This window comes from Callorhinchus milii, unplaced genomic scaffold (genome assembly GCF_018977255.1).
Source record: "Callorhinchus milii isolate IMCB2004 unplaced genomic scaffold, IMCB_Cmil_1.0 Scaffold6, whole genome shotgun sequence".
Classification (NCBI taxonomy): Eukaryota; Metazoa; Chordata; class Chondrichthyes; order Chimaeriformes; family Callorhinchidae; genus Callorhinchus; species Callorhinchus milii.
Window position 1 is genome coordinate 14564500 of NW_024704747.1, and position 21512 is coordinate 14586011.

General features: G+C 41.1%; 1 protein-coding gene across 1 annotated transcript in view; it reads left to right on the plus strand.

Annotated features, from left to right (window-relative positions):
- nbeal1 (neurobeachin-like 1) overlaps positions 1-21512 on the plus strand; it is a 110428-nt gene that overhangs the window by 45548 nt on the left and 43368 nt on the right. Inside the window, exons 7-13 of the mRNA XM_007890696.2 lie at positions 5457-5542; positions 7292-7598; positions 8340-8446; positions 11783-11863; positions 15612-15695; positions 17397-17495; positions 18082-18662. Coding sequence (XP_007888887.1) covers positions 5457-5542; positions 7292-7598; positions 8340-8446; positions 11783-11863; positions 15612-15695; positions 17397-17495; positions 18082-18662 — 1345 coding nt within the window. The remainder of the gene's footprint in view (positions 1-5456; positions 5543-7291; positions 7599-8339; positions 8447-11782; positions 11864-15611; positions 15696-17396; positions 17496-18081; positions 18663-21512) is intronic.

Consider the following 21512-nt stretch of genomic DNA (forward strand, 5'->3'; position numbering starts at 1 on the left):
ACGTGGAGCAGACCGGAGCCAGAGGAACGGAGGGTACGGGCAGGTAGGTAGGGGGATAGTAGGTTGGAGAGGTAGGAGGGAGCGAGGCCGTGAATGGCCTTGTAGGTGAGGATGAGGATCTTGAAATCAATCCTCTGGGGATGGGGAGCCAGTGGAGGCGAGCGAGGGTAGGAGTGATGTGGTCCCGAAGCCTGGTGCGGGACAGTACACGAGCTGCAGAGTTCTGAATGACCTGCAGCTTGTGGAGGGAGGTGGCGGGAAGGCCGGCGAGGAGAGAGTTCCCATAGTCCAGCCTTGAGGTGACAAAGGCGTGAACCAGGGTTTCAGCAGCGTGAGGGGTGAGGTAGTGCCGTAATCTGGCGATATTCCGGAGGTGATGGAAGGCGGTGCCAGTTGTGGTGCGGATGTGAGGGAGAAAGGACAGCTCAGGGTCGAACAAAACGCCGAGGTTCCTGACTGGCTTTGAGAGGTGGAGAGTGCAGCCTTGGATGCTGATGGTGTCAGCGCCTGAGGTGCGGAGGCGCTGACGTGAGCCAATCAGGAGGGCCTCGGTTTTTCGCACGTTGAGCTGAAGAAAGTTGTCTCTCGTCCAGGACTCGATGTCGGACAGGCAGGCTGTCAGGACATCGGTGGTCGTGGAGTTGAGAGTAGAGGAGGAAAGGTAGAGTTGGGTGTCATCCGCATACATGTGGAAGTTAACCCCATGTTTGCGGATGATGTCACCGAGGGGGAGCATATAGAGGGTGAAGAGGAGGGGACCGAGGACAGAGCCCTGAGGGACACCACATGAGACAGTACGGGGGGTGGAGGAGAAGCCATTCGTTGAGACGAAGTGAAGACGGTGGGAAAGGTAAGAGCTAAACCATTCAAGGACAGTGCCTTGAAGGTTGAGGTGGGAGGACAAGCGGTGGAGTAGGATAGCGTGGTCGACCGTATCGAATGCTGCCGATAGGTCGAGGAGGACGAGGAGACAGAGGGAGCCCTGGTCACAGATAGTCAGGATATCATTGGTGACCTTGACCAGGGCAGTTTCTGTGCTATGAGCAGCACGGAAACCTGACTGAAGGGGTTCAAAAAGAGAATGGGTGGAGAGGAAAGAGCGCAGTTGGGAGGCGACAACTCTTTCCAAGACCTTGGAGAGAAAGGGGAGGTTGGAGATGGGCCGGTAGCTTGATAGCTGCGACGCATCAAGGGAGGGTTTTTTCAGGGTGGGCGTGATGATGGCAGTTTTTAATGGAATGGGGACAGAGCCAGAGGAGAGGGACAGGTTTATGATGTCAGTGATGTGTGGGGCAAGAAAATGGAGCTGGGAGATAAGGAGTGGAGTGGGGATGGGGTCAAGGGAGCAGGTGGTTGGTTTTAGGGATAGGATGAGTTCAGTGACAGAGGGTGGGGAAACGGGTACGAAGGTGTGTAGGGGAGGATGGGTAGGAGTCGGAGTGTGGGAGGGAAGGGGTGGGTGGTGGGTGGAAGTTGGAGGGGAAGTGACCGCGGAGCGGATTCCCTTGATCTTGGATTCAAGGAAATCCAGCATCTCCTCGCAGTGAAGGTTGGAGGAGATGACCTGCGCGGGGTGGCGGGGGGGACGGAGGAGTCGGGATGTGGTGGAAAACAGTAGCCTGGGGTTGTTCTTCGCCTCCAGGATTATCCTGGAGTAGAAGGACGACTTGGCCGAGGCTAGAGTGGAGCGGTAAATTTTGAGGAGGTCCAGCCAGATTTGTCGGTGAACCGTTAGGCCAGATTTGACACAGGTGCGTTCAGCAGCCCGCACCTGGCATTTCAGTGAGCGGAGGTGGGTGGTGTACCAGGGGGAGGAGCGGGAGTAGGAGACAGTGCGGGAAATGATGGGGGCAAGAGTATCGAGTAGTAGTGGAGATGCCGTTCTCGGATGACACGTTAAAACGAGGTACCTTCTGCCTATACAGGTGGACATGAAAGATCCTATTCTATTCAAAAAGAGAAGAGTTTCTCAAGGTGTCCTAGACAGCAATCCCTAGATAAAATTGGACATTTTATGGTGTTTATGTGTCACATGTTCGCCTGCAAAATACATAGGCACTGCTCTTTACATTAAATTGCAAGTGAGGAGCAAGATGGTGAGGGAGAAAATAAATGGGACTTGCACACAGCCATAAGCTTTTAAATGATCATGGCTTATGTATTTTAAATAATGCCCTTGTTAAATATAGCTCCTCATTCTTTGCAGGATTATTAGGACAGAGAATAACTCGTATACTGCAACTGTAATGACACACCTTGCACGATAAAGATAACCAGTCATTTAAGACTTTAAGCTCACGCATGTAAAAGTACTGAAAAGAATGTAATGCACACCTGTCTACCTAACCAGAGCAGGAATGAGATCAACTGAGATTTACTGGACATGCGAACAGGGTACAACAACAACAAAATTACATTTGTAAAACGCCTTTCACACCGGGAGGACGTCCAAGATGCTGAACAGTCGGGGATCAGGACCCGAGCGTGATGGGGGCAGGGTTGAGGTGAGGGAGGGCAGAGAGGTAGGAGGACGGCTGAAGGCACGGTTGAAAATGAGGTACTTGAGTCGTGCCTTGAAGGAGGCAAGGAAGGGAACAAGGCGAAGTTACCTTTGGGCTAATGTCAGTTCAAAACATCTGGGCAACTGCTGCGTGTTGTAAGGGCAGCCAAAGAGGTTTTGTCTATCTGAAACAGCACAGCCTGGTGCAGTGTGGCTTGATTGGGACTCCAGGGTTTAATTAGAGCATGTTTGTGGAGGGGAGGAGGAGGGCAAGAGATGCTTCTGCGATTGTTCTGTGAGCGCAGCTCTGCTGTGTATCATAACATTGTGCTTGTGTTACTTTTAGAGTATGGAAGGGAATCTAGATGGGTCGGGGAGCTGAATATCTTTGGTATTAAGGTTATCAAATATAACCAAATCAAACCAGAATACCAACTGAGAGTCACCACGATTATCTCAGAGTACATTTTCAACCCTGAAGGGGGTTGCTTGGTCATTCTTATTTGTGCCATTGATATCTATATTTTTTTTAAGTTGCTCTTCTTGTTCATCTCATTTTCCATCTTTTTCTCTATATCCATTCTTACCACCACTTGATTATGGAACAGTTTGGAGGCTACCATTATAAACTGCCAGGTGGGTTTTCTCTTCCCAGTTTCCCAGTGCTGGTTGCCTTCATGTCCCATGGGATCCTTCACAAATCACAGTTAACTAAAAGCACAAAATGATTAAACACACACAAGTTTATTGCCAGGTGGGTTTTCTCGAGTAAACATGCTCAGTTATTAGAACTGAGTTGAGAAAACATTTCTTCACTCAAAGGCTAGAGAATTTATGGAATTGTCTACCCCAGAAGGCTGTGGATGCTCAGTCATTGAATATATTCAAGACTGAGATCGATAGATTTTTAAAAACTAAAGGGATTAAGGGATACGGGGCTAGGGTGGATAAATGGAATTAGATTAGAAGGTCAGCCATGATCTTGTTAAATGGTGGGGCAGGCTTGAGGGGCTGAATGGCCTACTCCTCCTCCTATTTCTTAGGTTCTTATGTTCTAAGTTTGTATGAAAGCATTACTCTTCAAATTGATCAGAGTTGACAGTTGTTTGGTGGGAAAGCATGTGTAGCAATTATTTTTTCTCCATGATGTTTCATTGTAGGTTCTTTTTCCCTCTCATTATCAACAAGTAAGGTCCAAACAGTATCAGCTTTCTATCGCTGAGCTCCTCTCATACAACAACAACAAGATTCCATTTATAAAGCGCCTTTCACGTCAGGAGGACGTCCCAAGGCGCTGCACAGTTGGGTCATGACCCGAGCAGGGGGGAAATGGTCAGGGTGAGGGAAGGGAGGGAGCAAGGAGGGGGGAAATGGTCAGGGTGAGGGGAGGGAAGGGAGGGAGCGAGGAGGGGGAAGAGAGTCGAGAGGGGAGCTGAAGGCACGGTCAAAGAGAATTTTTAGGGGAAAGAGCCAGTGGAGTAGGGGGGATAGGGGGATAGGGCAAGTGGTGTCCTTGAGATAAGCTGAAGGATTCAACTTTGGTGCTGTTGTTTATAATAATTATATCAACATTTTATTCAAAAGTATTTGCATAACCACAATGGCTTTTGTGTGATCTGTTTGAAGTTCTCTTTGCAACAGCATCCTTATGAGAGAGAAGAACATAAAATCCAGGTAGCTTTGGAAGAAAAATGTGTATGTGTTGCTGTTAACTGCTGGGTTATATATCTCGATTTACATTAAATCTGATACAAAGAACCATCTGACATGATGTAGTGCAGAGTGACTTTTTTTTTAAATAAAAAGGTATCCTGACATCATCCATTTATCAAATCAGCATGACTCATGGGTTTAAAGAGTACAACCCCAATGGCAGCAAAGTAAATCTGATAACAGCTATTACTTGTGTCCACCTTGCAGCACAAGTCAGGAATACGGTTGACCAATGTGATTATTTTCTTTGCCATTTCCCCCCCACACACACACACTAATGCGTATACACAGATTGTTCATGAGGTTAGTGTTTTTTCCAACAATATCTCCAAAGCAGCAGCTTGTAGTAACACCATACACCTTTCACTTAGTAAATAAATTTGTGCTTTGACACGCCGCTGTGCTCTGAGCTGCAGCAGTTTACAGAGGAAGATCTGATTTGTCCAGCGTGGAGAGCGCAATATAAATCCAGGTTGTTGTTGTACATTCTGCTCCTCTTCACATCAAATTGATGGCATGAAAATATTACAGGAGAAAACTGAAATTAAAATAACAGAAAAAGGATAAAAAAACTTTCAAATGGAATATGACTACATGGGGCAGAATCGTGCACATTCAGGAGGAAAATGAAGGTAATGGAAATTATTGTAGAAAGGTAAAGGATTACATTATCTCGGAAATTCTCATGCATAAAACCTAACTCAAGCTTTATCATGACAGCTTAAGCTGTTGTAACAAGTATCATTTGTCATTAGGGCTAATTGCAAATAAAATATTTTAAATATTTTTATCTGCATTCTGTTCAATGTATATTCCACAGTGCTTTAAAATAGATGTGTTGGTTACCTAGACTTCAGGGTGTGGGAGACTTGCTCTTTCCTTCTCTCCCTCAGCCATGGTAAATGGCTCCTATAATGGTTTGCTTGATCTGCCTGATCGGGTGGACATCGAAGTTCCCATGGCACCATTCTCCTGGTGTCATGGCCAGCTTCTCCCCACATAAAATTGGTCTTTCACCTCATGGCTGTTTGTGGGACATTGCTGTGTGCAATTTGGCAGCCGTGTTCGCCCACAAAATACAGTCACTATAATTTGCAGTATGAGCTGTGAAGCGCTTTGAGACCTCCTCCTTAAGTGAAAGGTGCTATAATAAATGTAAGGATTATTATTGTCATTCATGTTTTCGCCAGAATAGGAAGTGTGTTTCATTGTAAGCAAACTTTGCCTTCTCTGTGTTTTTCAGAATGTTTCCAAGAAAGTGAGCATCTCAAGGAGAGTCTCAAGTGCTGTCTGCTCCACCTCTTTGGTGCTATTGTTGCTGGAGGACAGGTAAGGAAGGAAGTGAAGCTGAGGGAACACATCGCATTCACAGATGAGAGATACAGCAGGGCACTGCACTGCACCACACCACCAAGGAGAAATTGCAATGATAAGAACGGGACTAAACCGTAAATATAGAATCAAGATCAAATGGAAAAATCTAAAGTATTTTTAGGAGTTGTGAAAAACTGTTCTCAAAAGAATAACTGACTTAACCAAAAATAAATTCAGTACTGCCTCTATAGCAAAAATAAATAAACCAAAAATAATCTACAGGCTGCTGGGTGGGGATTGATGATAAGCACACATTACACTGATTCTTCCAGTCCAGTCACCCTTATCTCCAAATGCTGATTTAAGCACTGGCAGAATTCGAGCTGACTATGGCAGGCCCGTTGGAACAGTATCCAATTGAATGGTTTAATAACTCATTACAGGCTCCCCTGATGATAGATAAAGCCAGCAACAACCTCTTCCATGTGGAAGAACACGGAGTGTCTGATTTCTTAGAAGCATTTAGTGCTACCACTGAATAACACTTCTGAATCCCAAATAAGCACACAATTGGAGGCTAAGCAATTTTTATGCATTATTGTGTGTAGATCTATGAGCTTGACTGTCTCTCTTTTCCTATGGCGGACAATAAGATTGATGAAAGGAATGAAGTAGAAAGGGGCAGGGAGGAGAAGGAAAGGTAGGACAGTGGGAGCTACAATTAATTGGATCAACAGCAACTTGCATTTATATAGCCCCCCTCATGCTGCCTACAACATTGTATAGCAACAATATATCTTAAAGCCAGAAAATATCAGTGATTCCATATTTAATTTTCATTCATTTTCTTTAATGACATTCCATTCCTTCTTCCATTGCTTTTCCCTAATTGCTCGAACTATCTTCAAGATACAAAGTTTTCTTTATATAATTAGTTATATTCTGAAAGACCTCAGTCTCTACCTAAGTGGACAACAGCTCCCAAACTGCAAGGTCTGTACCAGATGGAAAAAAAAGTGTGTTGATCTAATCCTGCTGTTCTGTATTTCATCGTACTGGGACCCTGTGTACAATCAGTGGGCTGAATCAATTATTTTCAAAGCATACAAACACATGAGCAGATTATCTGTAAGCTGCTTTAGAGAATGCTCAGGAAGAGAAAATGCATTTCAGTACTTTACTAAAAAATGGGAGCTCAGTGAACTTATGAATGGAGTGCTGCAGTAATATGAAGAAATTCTGGTAGCATTGCCGTTTTCGTTCAAATGTGTTTGTTTCTGAAAGTCCAGGGGAAAGGGATCAAGGTCAATTGGTAAGAGTAGGAGATAAAACAAATGATTCGGCAAAGAGTGGTTTGTTGAAGCCAAGCATGAGTTTTTAGGAAATCTGCAGGTTGTAGGAGGAAGGGAAAACTGAGGGAAGTGAGGAGGTGCTGAGTTTTGATTTCAGAAGCGTGTGAAGCAACGCCAAATCAATAACTAAAGTGCAGAGATCCAGAAATGTACAAGACGGGCAAGGGGATACCCAGGGAAATGGACATGCTGTAAAATGCTACTGGGGTGATGGATTGGACCAGAACTTTGAAAGTGATTGATGCTATGAACAGTAAAGTAGTGGCCTTTCACAACCTTGCTATGAGCACTGTAAACAGTGAAACCTTTTCAAAGCAAATGAAAAATGGCATCTGTGATCTATTGTAAATGTATCTATGCACCAAGCTCTGTGTCTTCTTTAAAGAAAATGATTCTATTGGTGTAATTTCAGCGTAATGCGCTCCAGGCAATCTCTCCAGCTACAATGGAAGTCCTGATGCGGGTTTTGGCGGACTGCGATTTATTGGATGACAAGGATCCGGATGATGTGAGTCATAAATTGGAGCTGACCCTGAAATGCCTGACCGAGGTGGTTCATGTACTGCTTACCAGCAGCTCTGATCAGAGACAGGTGGAGATCAGCACTATCCTGGAGAACTACTTCAAGCTGCTCAACTCCGATCACACTGCATTGCTGGTTAATCGCAAATCTCGGAACTGGGAGAGCAGTTTTATTGCACTACAAATACAAATGCTGAGTAAGTACACGTGGGTGTTTTTTGCTTACAGGCAATGCAGTTTATCAGTAAACGAATACACTGCCACATAGAATATTTGTGGATTTGCTTGCAGAATATTCCCTTGTGGAGAACTTCCAATTCTAACGCTGCTCAACATAGAGCAAAGGAGTGATGGTGAAACCTGGGGGCAAACCATCCAGCATTCTTCTGGCATACTTCCTATTTTATCAGGTGTAGTAGGAGTGGAAAGATATCTGTTAATCACCATAGATGTCAATGGAAGAGGGAAGTAATGGTCACTGTCAATTAAAAAATCCACCCAGTGGCTGAGTCCTTGCATGGGCTATCCCATTGTCCTTTCCCTCAGGAGACTTGGATCGTATCCAACCCAGACTGAATGAGATGAAAGTCTTTTCTTTGATGGCTATAAGGTATCCTATAGTCTTGGTTCACAATCCAGTGTGGTCCCACAGCATAATTTGATCCTATTTGTTAGTCTTGCACAGCTCATCTTATATAACCACTTGTTTTTTCCCTTGGATCCATTAGGAATTGTATTAGCTGGCAGGGTAACTATGTATCTCTACTAGCCTAAATTGTACCCCAGTATAAAAAGAGGGCAGAAAACAGACTTTCTGTTGATCAATTCATTACCCTATGCTGAAGAATACAAGATGTCTCGGAAAAACAGGTACTTAGAGACTGATTTATAGTCTGCTTCACTGAAAATTTTTGATGTTCTGGATTTTCTCTCCACAGATACAATTCCACAGATATTAAACTGCCCTGACAGACCTGTCCTCCAGGCCATCTTTCTGAATAGTAACTGCTTTGAACACCTGACACGACTTATACAGAACAGCAAGGTAGGCTGCAGCTAACACAAGTGATTCTTTGCATTATAATTCAAATTAAGGCCTCAGTCCCTCCCGGGGGGTTTCTTGTCAGTTTATGAAAGGAATGAAAGTATGTTGTGATCTGAAGTGATTTCTGTCCCAAATCTACTCTAGTGATGTGTGATTGCTGCTCCTGAGTTGGTGCCTTGACTGGGAGGTACTCGGGCAGTGCGGATTTAATCCTGTTGTATTGTTAATTGGACATAATTGGGATATCGTCCGAGTGAATGGATGATTCCTACATGTAATCACTTTATTCAGGATAGGTCCATATATCCCTTCAGAGCAGACTTTAGTGCTTTACATTTTGAAGCCCCTTAGTTTCTGCTGTTTGCCTCTTTGTCCGGATGAAAAGCTGGTCATGGCGTTCCACTGTCAGCATTGCTACTCTCAGTAAGAATACTTGAGATGTACTTGAGAGCAGTTTCATGGCTTCCTTCCCAATTGAAGGGGAGGAGCTGGTTTCTGTTCTGGTTTCCTTTGAGATCAGGTTCATTTATCTGGGGAGCAATCAGTATCCCCTTGTATCCTCATACTGTAGCAGCTCGTCCACTCTGTCTTCGTAACTGATTTGTATCAGTTGACATTGTTGGTGACACAATCACTCTATTGTGCTATGTCTGTACTGCATCACTGGCTGTGGTGGCTTTTGCAGTTATCCTTAGATGGTATGTGTTTCCCCAACATTAAATTGGTGGGGAAGTGTTTGGAATCAGATATTCCCAGCCGTTCAAGAAGTTCTGATTTCCCTATATTAATCATGGTGATTATACTTATTTAATAAACTCTCCACTTTAAAGTAAAATAAGCTTTGAAGCAGACATTCCAAAGTGTATGTGTGTCTCCTGAATTGTCGCCTATGTTTGCCTCTAAAAAAACACCATCGCTAGACTTTAAGATGTTCTTCTGTCATGAAAGACACTTCCCTGCAGCACTTAATTTGCTGTATTTTAATACTTCCAAAGTCAAATGAACTTAACCATAAAATAAGCATTCCATTTTGAGCATCCTCGTTGATTTCAGTTTCACTGTACAGCATTTCGATTTTTTTTATTTGGATAAATTTACAAGGCAAAACACTGCCTTTTTTAATATTGAATAAATATTTAATGCTTGAAGGGTATTATGGTTGAAATTTAAACTCAGCTATTCCATTTGAAAGGCAGTCTCTTTAGGATGTGGACCAGTGATTTTGACAGCACCAGGCAGTCAATTTAATGCTGTAAACTGTTCTGCGCTAGTTCAGTTCTAAAATTTCCTGATACTTTGTTGCTCAACAAATAAAGCAAAGCTGATGCATTAACATTGCTTCACAGCTAAATATCATAGAGCCTGTCTGAAAACATAAGAGGTTTTCGATTGTCAAATTGTGGTTGTTTTGACTTTTCGTGCCAATGTAGCTATGAAACTGCATGGCAATTGTATGGTTTAAGATAAACAAAACTTAATTTACATGACAGCCTTACAATCTGACATTGCTGAGAATTTATTCAAGAATAAATCCACAGAGTCATTTAGGAGGATGCATAGTGTGTTATGGGGTGCATAATGCAGTATGTGGAAATGAATTATTTGGATCTTTTTCTGATTTAGAATTTCTTTTTTCCAGTTAGAAGCCTGTGTGTGTTTAACAAAAAAAAGTGCAGATTTTAAAGGAGTGATTTTTTTTAAGCTAAGGGCTGTAAAATGGTACATGGTTCACTGTCCTTACAGATTGCTGTACATCTTGAATGTTCTTTCTGGCCAACTGTACTATAGGTTCTTTTGGCCACTGTTTAATCAAACTGAGCTCCTCTTTAAGAGTCAACTCTTCCTCTTCATATCATTTGTGTCGCAGCTGTATGTGTGTGTATATAGGTAGAATTTGCCTTAACGTCAAAAGGTTAAACATGTTTTATTTAATTGCTTAGCATCGTTCTTCCCTTGAACTTTCTGTCTGCTTGCCACTGATTCTGTCCCAATTCTTCTTCTACTTTTGTTTCGGCCTCAAGCTGCTTGCCTACCCTATGTTGCAGTTTTATTTGATATCTTATTTTCTGTAAAACCATCACATTCTGACATTTAAACCACAATTGTCTGAAAACTACAATAAATGGCTCTATTTTATATGACTATTAAAATAGAACTGATCTAACTCTCCTATCTTTCTACTTGTTCCCTCCCATCCAGTTTTATTCCTATATCACAGTTTTCTTCCTCATGCTACTGATATTAAAAGGCATCCGCAATCAGTGATGAAACCTTTGATATCTATAGGCTAGGAGTAAATATTCTATAGCATTTCTAATCTGAAAATGTAATTTGCACAATACCTGATGTGCTGTCTTACATGCTGAGAAACTGAGAAATGGAGGAGGTGGGATCAATCCTCGAGACAGTATGTTTTTCCGACTTCACCCATTGACTCATCCTGTGAGAATCACCCAAAGAAATAACAGCAGACATGCCCTTTGGGAGAGTGTGAAAAATAGGCACATGTATAACTTTAAAGGCAATCCAGCTTGTCACAGTTACAAAACAAAACCACACTGATCTGCAAAGAAGACTTAATATTAAGCATTATATGCAGCACTGCTCCCTTTGTCCACTATTCTTTAAGAGCAGTTTTTAAATTTTCCAATTGCAATAAATGTAATGAATGAATCAAGACTGTCAGTATTACCACAGTTTGGAAATGTATAGGCATCTAAGACATGAAGTACTGTTGTATTTTGCTTATTATGTTCTACGGAGCTTCTGGACAAACTTTAAAAGGAACTACAGTATTCTGCGGAATTGTTAAATGAAATGCTGTCGTGGAAGATAACTGCCTACTCCACCTACTGATGTATCTGACCTCTTGGTACTGTGCTTCATATTTTAATCTGACCAGAGCATGACATGGAATCATGTTCTATTGTGATATTTGCAAATTAATGATCAAATAACAATTTTGAGTCTCAAAAAGAGACTCATCCTGGTAAATGGAAGGATGACATTCCAAGATGTGGACTCTGACACCAAGATGTGGGACTCTGACACAACCTACAATTAAAACTGAGTTCCTGTGCATTGTCGCAATAACTGTCCAGAGTCCCTTTGCGAATCTGTTTGCGAATATTGCAGTTTAGACCACATTGTTTACCACAAATTTATTGCTGAACATCTCTGATTGGGTTGCTTTGTTCTCAATTCATTGAACTAATCTTTGCTTTAAGTTGGCTAACCATGGTTCTTCCTTCTTAACAATGTTCAGAGAACCATGCCCCCACTGTAATAATTCCACTTGTATGCGCCTTTCATGCTTGTGTTGTGTTCATTTAACAGCTATTTGTAAGTTCTAAGGCAGCAGACAAGAGTGAGAAAGATCTTGCCAACAAATTACTGACAGAAATGAATGTGAACCAGGTATTAACTGAATCATTGTTTCAGTTGTAAATGACCAGCAATAGGAGCAGCCATGCCAGTATGTATCAGACAGGCTTAACCACAATTATGGCACAACTATAATTGTTGGGACCAATTGGTTAGTGATTTAACAGGCGATTAGTGACTTAATCACACAAATCAAAGGCTCCTTCACTTTTTTTGTCAATGTGCCAGGCTGAATATAAGAAGTGAACAAGAAAATATTTCTACTTATTTTGCAGAAATAACATGTTTCCCCTCGCTTCAAACCAATATTATACAATGTTACAGCCTAATGGCGAAAAAAGGAAAGCCAATATGTTTTTCTTCATGAATTATACACAGATGTTACATTACCACAAATGTTTCAATGGATGCCTTTTATTTGTTAACAATATTTTTTTCCACCATCTCCCCTTTACCTTCCCATCACACTCTAGCATAAATGCTCCCTTGTTGGCTTGCAAAATGTTATACTACTAAGTCATAAACAAAAAGGTAACTCAGTCAAAGTGTCTGCCTATTTTTTTTTATTCTTACCTGTTTCTTTTTGTTTGAGAACCAATTATTCCAATAATCATCAACACATCCCACAGTTTTGCAAATCTGAGCTAACTATCCTTCCAGTTACAATCCAACCAAAGCCTCATTATAGCCAAGGGATTATAAAAACCCTTCAGAGGTACTACTGTAAGGCAAATGGTGAGACTAGTTTTGAATTTTGCTGATGCTTGGGCATGTGTAAAATTAAAAGGTTGTTACAGAAGGTCACTCCCTTACTGCATATCCTGTTATTTTTTATGAGAAAGGGATAGAATTTGCTTGTGCAGGCAGCCGTCTTACCACATTTAAAAAAATACAGAGGAGTAAAGAACTTTTTCTGCAGTGAAACTGGTCTTAATCACTATGTGTCTGGAACAACAATTGGTCCAGTATCCATCAAACCATTTATAGTGCAAATCTGTGTGTGTGAGCGCGTTCTCTAAAACATTTGAAGTCAGTGCCAAATAACCTTCCTTGTTAGTTTTGGATACCTTTGGAAGGGTAGAATTTAAAATTCTGTAAATATTAGATAAGTGAAGCCACGTGATTAATCCTCATTCTGGATTAAAGAGCTTAAACACCAGCAAAGTAGCACAAATGTTGCCTGTGTGTCGTATTTAGCTGTACTCTGAACATATCTGCTGAGCATCAAAAGCAGTCGTGAGTCACTTTTGCCCAATTTACAGTGCCAGTTTTATAGCAGATTAAATCTGGTATTTAGTCCCCTGTTGTCAAACATGAACACACAACCAGTCATCCTCTCTCTTTTCCTGTCCTTGAGATCTCCTCCCTCCAGCTGTAGTGAACGACACTGGCATTACACAGTATAATTGAGTACCTGGTCAACTACCAGAGGAAGCCGTTGGTCTCTTTCATTCCCCAGAAAAAATGAATTCATGTATATCTGTACTCAAAATAATTATTTATATATAAATTGACTTGTTCGTATTTCAATAATGAGCTTTATAAACGTCACTTAACACTTACATGGGAAGCCCCTATCAATCTATGCTCATCCAAGCTCACATTCCTATTTTGCATTTGTTGAAAAAACACTACCTGCTATAACTCTTTTACCAAAGGTAGCAGTTAGTTTTGATATGACCTCTTTGCAAATTACATACTGCATTTATTTTGTGGGGGAAATGGCAGAGCTGTACGCCGTACGATACTTGCATGGCTGCTCCGAGTGCTGCTAACTTGGGGTTTACCGCCTTTGATTTGTCTGCATTGTGGTGGTGGGCGGGTAATTACTCTGACTAGCGAGCTGAGTAGTGCGTAAGACTGAGGAGCAAAACATCAATTTGTTTCCAGTCAGTGTTGCTGTATAACAAAGTGACCCGGGTTCCTGAGCAGGTGTGGCCAAGCCTTGAATCTGCTGAACTGTTCATTTAATTCTTGATTCCATTCACTGATTCTGAGGATTGCAGCAGCATTTCATTGAAACCCAACTGTTCAGAATTGATTCTTTTATTCTTTGTTTTTAATAATTTAATCCTATAATTGAGTTCTCCTTGTATTATTAAGAACTACATGATTCGTCTTCCCCCTTTCATTTTTTTCCTTCATAATAATAATAATAATAATGATCCTTGCATTTGATATAGCGCTTTTCACGTCGGGAGGACGTCCCAAAGCGCTTCACAGAATAGACTGTAAAGTGAATTGACTGTATATTTGTGGGCGAACGCGGCAGCCAATTGATCTTCCAATGAATTAGACCTTTCCTTTATGAATGGCTAGGTAAGTGCGATAGTCAATCCTGAATAGTCAATCCCGTTTCCATGGGGATTGAAGGGAATGACTCTCCGAGGACTGGCTGAATGCTTAATCAAAAGAAACTTTTGGTTATGGAGATGCGTTATATNAAAAAATTATTGTTGCAGCCTATGGAAAAGGTTTAATCTCTGAACTTTGCTAAATTGACTGCTAGCAGCTGGTGGAAGCAAGGGCCTGTGGCCTCAGGTTTAAATAATGACAAATTGGGAGAATGTACCACAGAGCAGCTGATACCCATCGGTTCATAGGCCGGTTGAAGCCTGAAGGAATCAGAGCACCTTTAGGAATTCTTTTTCCCAAAACTGATAATAATAATTATATATTAGGAATATAAATGTTTCTGCTGTCCTCATATTGATTATAAATATTGCAAAAATTCTGAATTTCCAAATGCAACTTTTCTGAATGAATATTTTATGGATTAATGTTTCCCTTTCCATTGTGCTTGTGAGCATGTTTGTCATAGTAACTATAGCTGCTGCATGTTAGAAGCAAAGTGGGTATTTAAACAAATACAAATGACAGCGAGCTGTAAATGTGATGGTGCACATTGTCTTTACTGGGCTCTATATTAACACAGCTGCACTACTGTACGTGAGTGATGGGAATTGTTGTAGCATGCATCATGGTTTCTTGTTGCAGATAATGTGTTGGAAGCTTGTGTTGCGTGTTGGTTTGGGTATTGTCAAGACTTGTCATTCCTACTAGTACTCTTATAGTACAAAAGTGAGCATTGGTTCTGGCTATACAATTTGTAAAACATATTAATAGCAAAAGTAGGAGAATCATGCAAAAGGCTCCAGTGTAAATATATTGGGTGAAAGCTAAGTAATGGCTGGTGAAACTTGTCTTCAATCTGCCCAATCTAAATCATCGCCTTTTCGACTGCTTTCAGACTACTGTCAGACACATTCCGGTCGAGGGTCAAATTTGAAGTGTGATGTACTTCGTAATCTGACAGAAAGTTGTCACAGGCATTCGGTTTGTGTTGGTTTTGAATAAAAACAGAAGCTACCTTCTGCACTAGCTGGTCTTGAACCAAATAGGAAAGTCAAAAATTTGACTGGTAAATGATGTTGCTTTTCTGTAACATAATGTCTTTATAAAAATTGAAGAGCAATGTTAAACTGCGTAAACCTCGTAAACCTACGCTTGCACGTATAAGGTGATGAATTCACTCTGACATTAAAGAAGAGCAACCAACAGAAATTTTGATGAGTATCTCTTGAACATGTCCCTAAGAGCTGCAACTTATTGTGTGCTAAGCTCAGTGCTAGTTGGAAGACTCAATGTCAAGTCTTGATTGTTGGTGTTAATCTTCAATTTTCTTAGTCTTATAACAGGGAGCTGGGGAATGAGCACTCACTTCTTTCCTGTCATCATAGCTTTTGCAAGTTCCAGTTTAATGGTTGAATTACTGTTGTAGGTGTTTCAAGGTCGCCTGGATATCATGGCTGTAGCTACGATCAAAGCTTTGACTGCAGTGATGCACAAATCTCCAGCTGCTAAGGTAAGCTGAATGTGAGGGTTGGGGAGAAATCAAAATCTCCAGTCAGCTATTTGAAGATTGGTGATATTTTACTTTGAATTTAACTGTTTAAAATAGGTTCCCTTCCTGCTCCCAAAACCATAAGTAGCATTTTCTTTCCCTCAACAGTATAACTTTATGCATTTTTTTTCTTTTAAAAAAAATTCTGTTTATCAGAAGGAGTCTTACCATATATGCAACTCTTTTCTAGGAATCTAGTTAGAAATCTGATATTTTAAACTTTATGTACTGCTCAATAGGATGTGCACATAAGTAGTCCTAGATGATCCATTCCAATTTTCTCCCCCTTTAGTATGTATAAGCCTGGCTCAGTTGGTAGCACCTGTTAGAAGGTTGTTCGTTTGAGTCCCATGTTTGAAGTTTGAGCTCATAGTCTAGGCTGATGCTCCAATACAGTGCTGGATAAGCACTACATTATTGGAGGTGCCGTCCTTTGCATGAGACAGTAAACTGAGGTTTCATCTGCCTGCTCCAGTGGACATTAAAGGTTCCATGGCACTATTTGAAAAGAGAAGAGAATTTCTCCTGGTCTGGCCTGGTAAAATTGGTCATCCATTTTATAACTGTTTGTGGGGCATTGTAGTGCATGAATTGGATTGCTTTCACAAATACAGTCAGTGCACATGATAGTAAATCATACAAAGTGCTTTGATTCGGAAATTATTATTAATAATAAATATCCACATATTTGATACAGTGCTTTTCACGTCAGGAGGACATCCCAAAGCGCTTCATAGTATATACTGTAAAGTACAATGGCAGTGTGTTTTGTTTTAAGTGAAGAGGGTTATTGCATGACTTCCACTCATTGGTGTCTTGGCCAACAATTCCCTGGATCATTGAATAACATATTTCTAACCTAGAGGATACCAAGATTTCAACATGGGTGTAAGTACTGGAATTGTTTTTTGCAGGGGAAAGAAGCTGTTTCTATTAAACACACATTGTGGAGTCCTGTAGCTCAGTGGTTAGAGGACTCGCGTTGCAAGCCAGAGACCTGGGTTCGATTCCCGGCAGGGCGAAACCTTGGGCAAGTTTCCTTACTCCACTCGCCTGATAATAATCCCTCAAGAAAAAACAAAACAATAAAATTGGTCACTTCAATCCACGACTGTTTGTTGGACACTGCTATGCGCAATTGGCTGCTGCATTTTGCCCACAAATATATAGTCAATTCACTTTACAATATATTCTGTGAAGTGCTTTGAGACGTCTAGAAGACGTGAAAAGCACTATATCAAATGCAAGGATTATTATTATTATTAACGCCTTATAAAAGCATGGGTGAGCCTGCAAACGGATATCTTACTCCTTCATAGCACTGCAGTTTGGCTGTTTCACCATCAGCGCTGTGCTTTCAGCCACCATACCCTGAAACTCTGGAATACTCTCCCTCAATCCCTCTACTTTGCCCCGTCCTTCCCCATCTTCAAGTCATGCCTGAAGAGCTTCCCCTTAACAACTTGCCTAATAAATGCAAGTTGTTGTAGTTGTTCTTTGTTGTGTTACCCATTTCTCCTTTTCAGTAGACTGCATTGAGTGAAGGTTTTAGAACCTCTCTTTTTACACAGTAACACACAAAAAAAAGTTCCAATACTGGTTAATGCACTCACCTGAATTTCAAAACAGTTTCACACTTTTTCTGTTACATTTTGAAACCAGGAAGTCTTTAAAGAGCGTATTGGTTACACACAGCTGTATGAGATCCTGAAGACCCTGGGTGAACCATCACGAGATCTGCTGAAGGAGCTGATGAACATGGTAAGATGGAAGACCAGGATTTTTATAAGGCCTCGGGCATTGCATGGTTTACCATTGTTGCTTGACTACTGGTGCAGGTTACAAGGTTTCAATGGCTTCACTTAGAAATGTTACTGTATCCTCTCCATGATCCAAGTGTCTATTTCAGATTAGATTATCTGCTCTGTTTTATCGTTATCTCCTTTGGATGTTCTTCTGTCACCACCCACTGGTAAATTCTTCCTTGTGTTTGATTCTTAGACTTTTTCCTCTGCCTCTGATATCTGTGCATGTGCCAGAGTGGAAATAGCTTCTTGTAACATTCTCATTGTAGTGTTCTCTTGTTTCCCTCAACTCTGTCCAGTGGGAACTGTATTCAGTTAAGTTGTTATATGTTCCTAAGCGATAGAAGGGGCAATGTTGATGTAATTATCAGCTTTTCTGGTTTCTATGGTCAATGCTAAACCAGCTACTCAGAGAGACTACCATTAAAGAGAACTCTTTCTCTTTTTAATGTAACATTTCCTGCTGTTTATAATGCGCATACATAGACTTATGAGGGAGACTCAGAAGTTCAAGAACTTCACACATTATTTCCCACTTGCAGGCTGTTGAAGGTGAACACACCTCTGTTGGGATGCTGGGGATCAACAATGTCCAACCACTACTACTGCTCATTCAGTGGCTCCCAGAGATGGACTCGTTTGAGTTGCAGATTTTTATCTCTGACTGGCTGAAGAGGATCTGCTGCATCAACCGGCAAAGCCGAACATTCTGTGTGAACGCCAACATAGTGAACCGGATCCTAGAGACTCTGAACTGCCACGCCAACCTGCACCGCACATGTGCGGAGAATTTAATCACACTGCTGGGGTCTTTGGGCAGCCAGTCGCTCAGCTCAGGAGAAATATTCCAGTCAATGAGGTTACTAAGGACCGATGATCCTAAACAACCTCATCCCTATGTGATTCCTATGACGTGTGCAATGCTGGGCATGGCCCGGAAACAAGGCTTGGATAATGCACTACAGTATTTTAACTTGTCCCATAGCATGGCAGGGATCATGGTGCCAACTATTCAACGCTGGCCTGGTTATGCCTTTAGCTTCTATGCATGGATGTGTCTTGATCAGGATCAACGTACTAGTGGACAGTTCAACAAAGGAGGCAAGAGGAAACAACTTTACAGGTAGGCCAACAATATGAAAATCCCCTCCCAGTACTGAAGGGCCATTTTGTGTCAACCTGGCTCACTTGGTAGCATTCTCTTCTCTGAGTCAGAAGACTGTGGGATCAATTCCCATGTTGGGACATCAAACTTGTATTCAAGGCTCACACTGCAGGGCAGTGCTGAAGGGGGTGCTGCATTGTACTCCAAAACAAAAATAAATTGGTCATTTTCAATCCAGGACTGTTTGTGGGACACTGCTGTGCGCAATTGGCTGCCGCGTTTCGCCCACAAATATACAGTCAATTCACTTACAGCATATTCTGTGAAGCGCTTTGAGATGTCTAGAAGACCTGAGAAGCGCTATATCAAATGCAATGATTATTATTATTATTGTGGGAGATGCCTTTTGGATGAGACTTTAAACTGAGCACTCGTCTGCCTGTTCAGGTGGGTGCTAAATTTCCCATGGCACTGTTCAAAAAAGAGGGGAGTATCTCCGGGTGTTCTGGCAAACAATCCCTCCAAATAAAATTTGTAATTCTCTTCATGACTGTTTGGGGACATTGCTACGCGTAAATTGGCTGCCACGTTCACCTACAGAATACACAATCACTATACACTTAATCCTGTGAAATGCTTTGAGATGTCCTCCTGATGTGAAACATGCTTTATCAAATATAGGATTATTATTGATTGTTATCTGGCCTTTGGTGTGTATCATAGTTCTCTGCAAGAGCTGCTGATTCCCATAACCTCTATATTTTTCTTTTTCAAATATTTGTCTGTTTCCCTTTTAAAAATGATTATGGTTTCTGCCTCAATTTTTGGGCCTTCATAGCAACTTCAGCTTTTTGGCATGTCTATAAAAAATAAAGTTCTTAAATAACATTCCCCAGATAAAATTGAACATTCACTTCCATGGTTGTTTATAGGATATTGATGTGCGCAAACTGGCTGCCATGTTCCTCCTTTGCAGTAAATCCTGTAAAGCACTTTGAGGTATTTTGACAATGTGATAAAGCACTATATCAAATACAAGGATTATTATGTCCTCCAGTTACTGATTCACTGACTGGTTAAAAATAGTATTAACACATCTATCTTTGCCTCTATAGATCTGGTTTTGAATGAAGGAGAGGAATGATGATCTTAAATAGATGTACTATGTAACAAGAATGTCATAATGTGGTCTGTTTAGGAGTCAGGCAATTGCATAATAAATAATGTAATTATAATTGTATCATTCCGAAATGTTCATAATTCCAATGTTTTCAAGAAGAAAATGGCCTATTTGTAGTTTCATAGAACCTATAAACATGTGACTATCCTAGATCCTATCTCTAGTCCCATATTCTGGCCCTTTCCCCATATCCAACAATAACAACGTGGATTTATACAGCGCCCTCCAAGCCGGACGGCGTCTCAGAGCGCTTCACAGTAACGGATCCCGTGGCCGAGCCGGGGGAGGGGGAGGAAGGTGACCAAAGGCTCGGTCGAAAAGAAAGAAACTTTCTTCTCCCTCAACCATGTGTCTAATCCTGTTTTGAACATGCACATGTTTGCCACCCTAACAACCGACTGTGGCAGAGGATTCTACACTTGGACCATTCTGTATGGAAAAAAAAGCCTCCTAATCTCAGTTCTGAACCCCTCAGCTATGATTTTAAAACTATGCTGTCCAGTTCTAGACCCCTTGATCACTGCAACTAATCTTTCCCTGTCCACCTTATCTATGCCTCCCATCATGTTATATACCTTTATTTGCCTCTGTTTACCTAGCAGTAAGTAGGAGCCTGGTTGTTAAGTCGATTGGCGAATCGCTTTTGGCAATAATAATCCCTTCAAAAAAGAAAATAATAATTTGGTCACTTCAATCCAGTTTGTGGGACATTGCTGTGCGCGATTGACTGCTGCTTTTCACCCACAAATATACGGTCAATTCACTTTACAGTATATTCTGTGAAGCGCTTTGGGACGTCTAGAAGACGTGAAAAGCGCTATATCAAATGCAAGGATTATTATTATTATATTCTGTGAAGCGCTTATGTATGATTGAGCGCCGGTCACACATATCATTGAGTTATTTTTCTGATAAGCATGCAGTAATGGCAATATAAATGGCCGTATTTGTGATGAACCTTGTTGCCAATGGTACGTATCCATGGCGACAGCAGATTGGACTCAAAGCTGAATAAAATGAATAAAATAAACAGCATAAACTAATAATGAAGGTCCCTCCATTGATTCCTTACAGAATACTGAGCAATAGTAAAGTTACAATTGAAAGAGTATTTCAGATTTAATTGCAAAATAATAATTGTTTGAGAGTGAATGCAGGCAACATTCTTACTGGGATGTTCAGGTGACAACCATTAGCCAAGGTACAAAGCCGAAGCTGTTTCCAATGATCGTCAAAACCCCCAAATGAGATTACAGCATTGATGTTACTCCCATTTGTCTTTGATGTTTCTGACTAATGTGTTTGCACCAGTTTTTTTGAGTTGTTTCACTAGCAATTTGGAGTTTTGCCCTGCATCTATCCAAATTGTACATGTTTCTGCAAGTCCTTAATATTGAAGCTAGGCAAAGAGCACAGTATATATCATAGATTACCCTGGAAGAGCACAAAAAGTACTATTCATGTTTTATTTAACTTATAGATGTTTTGGTGTCAGAACAAAGTTAAAACAAGTTCATTCAGTAGCGTTGTGATAGAAGAAATCATTTTACCGCAGACCTGAGTGCTTTTTATTTGTGATATGGATCTAATCATTTCCTCTGATAAAACATCTATACAAATGTGGGTTTTTATTTCCACATCATGGTGCACTGTGTTCAGCAACAACAATTTGTATTTATTTAGCGCCT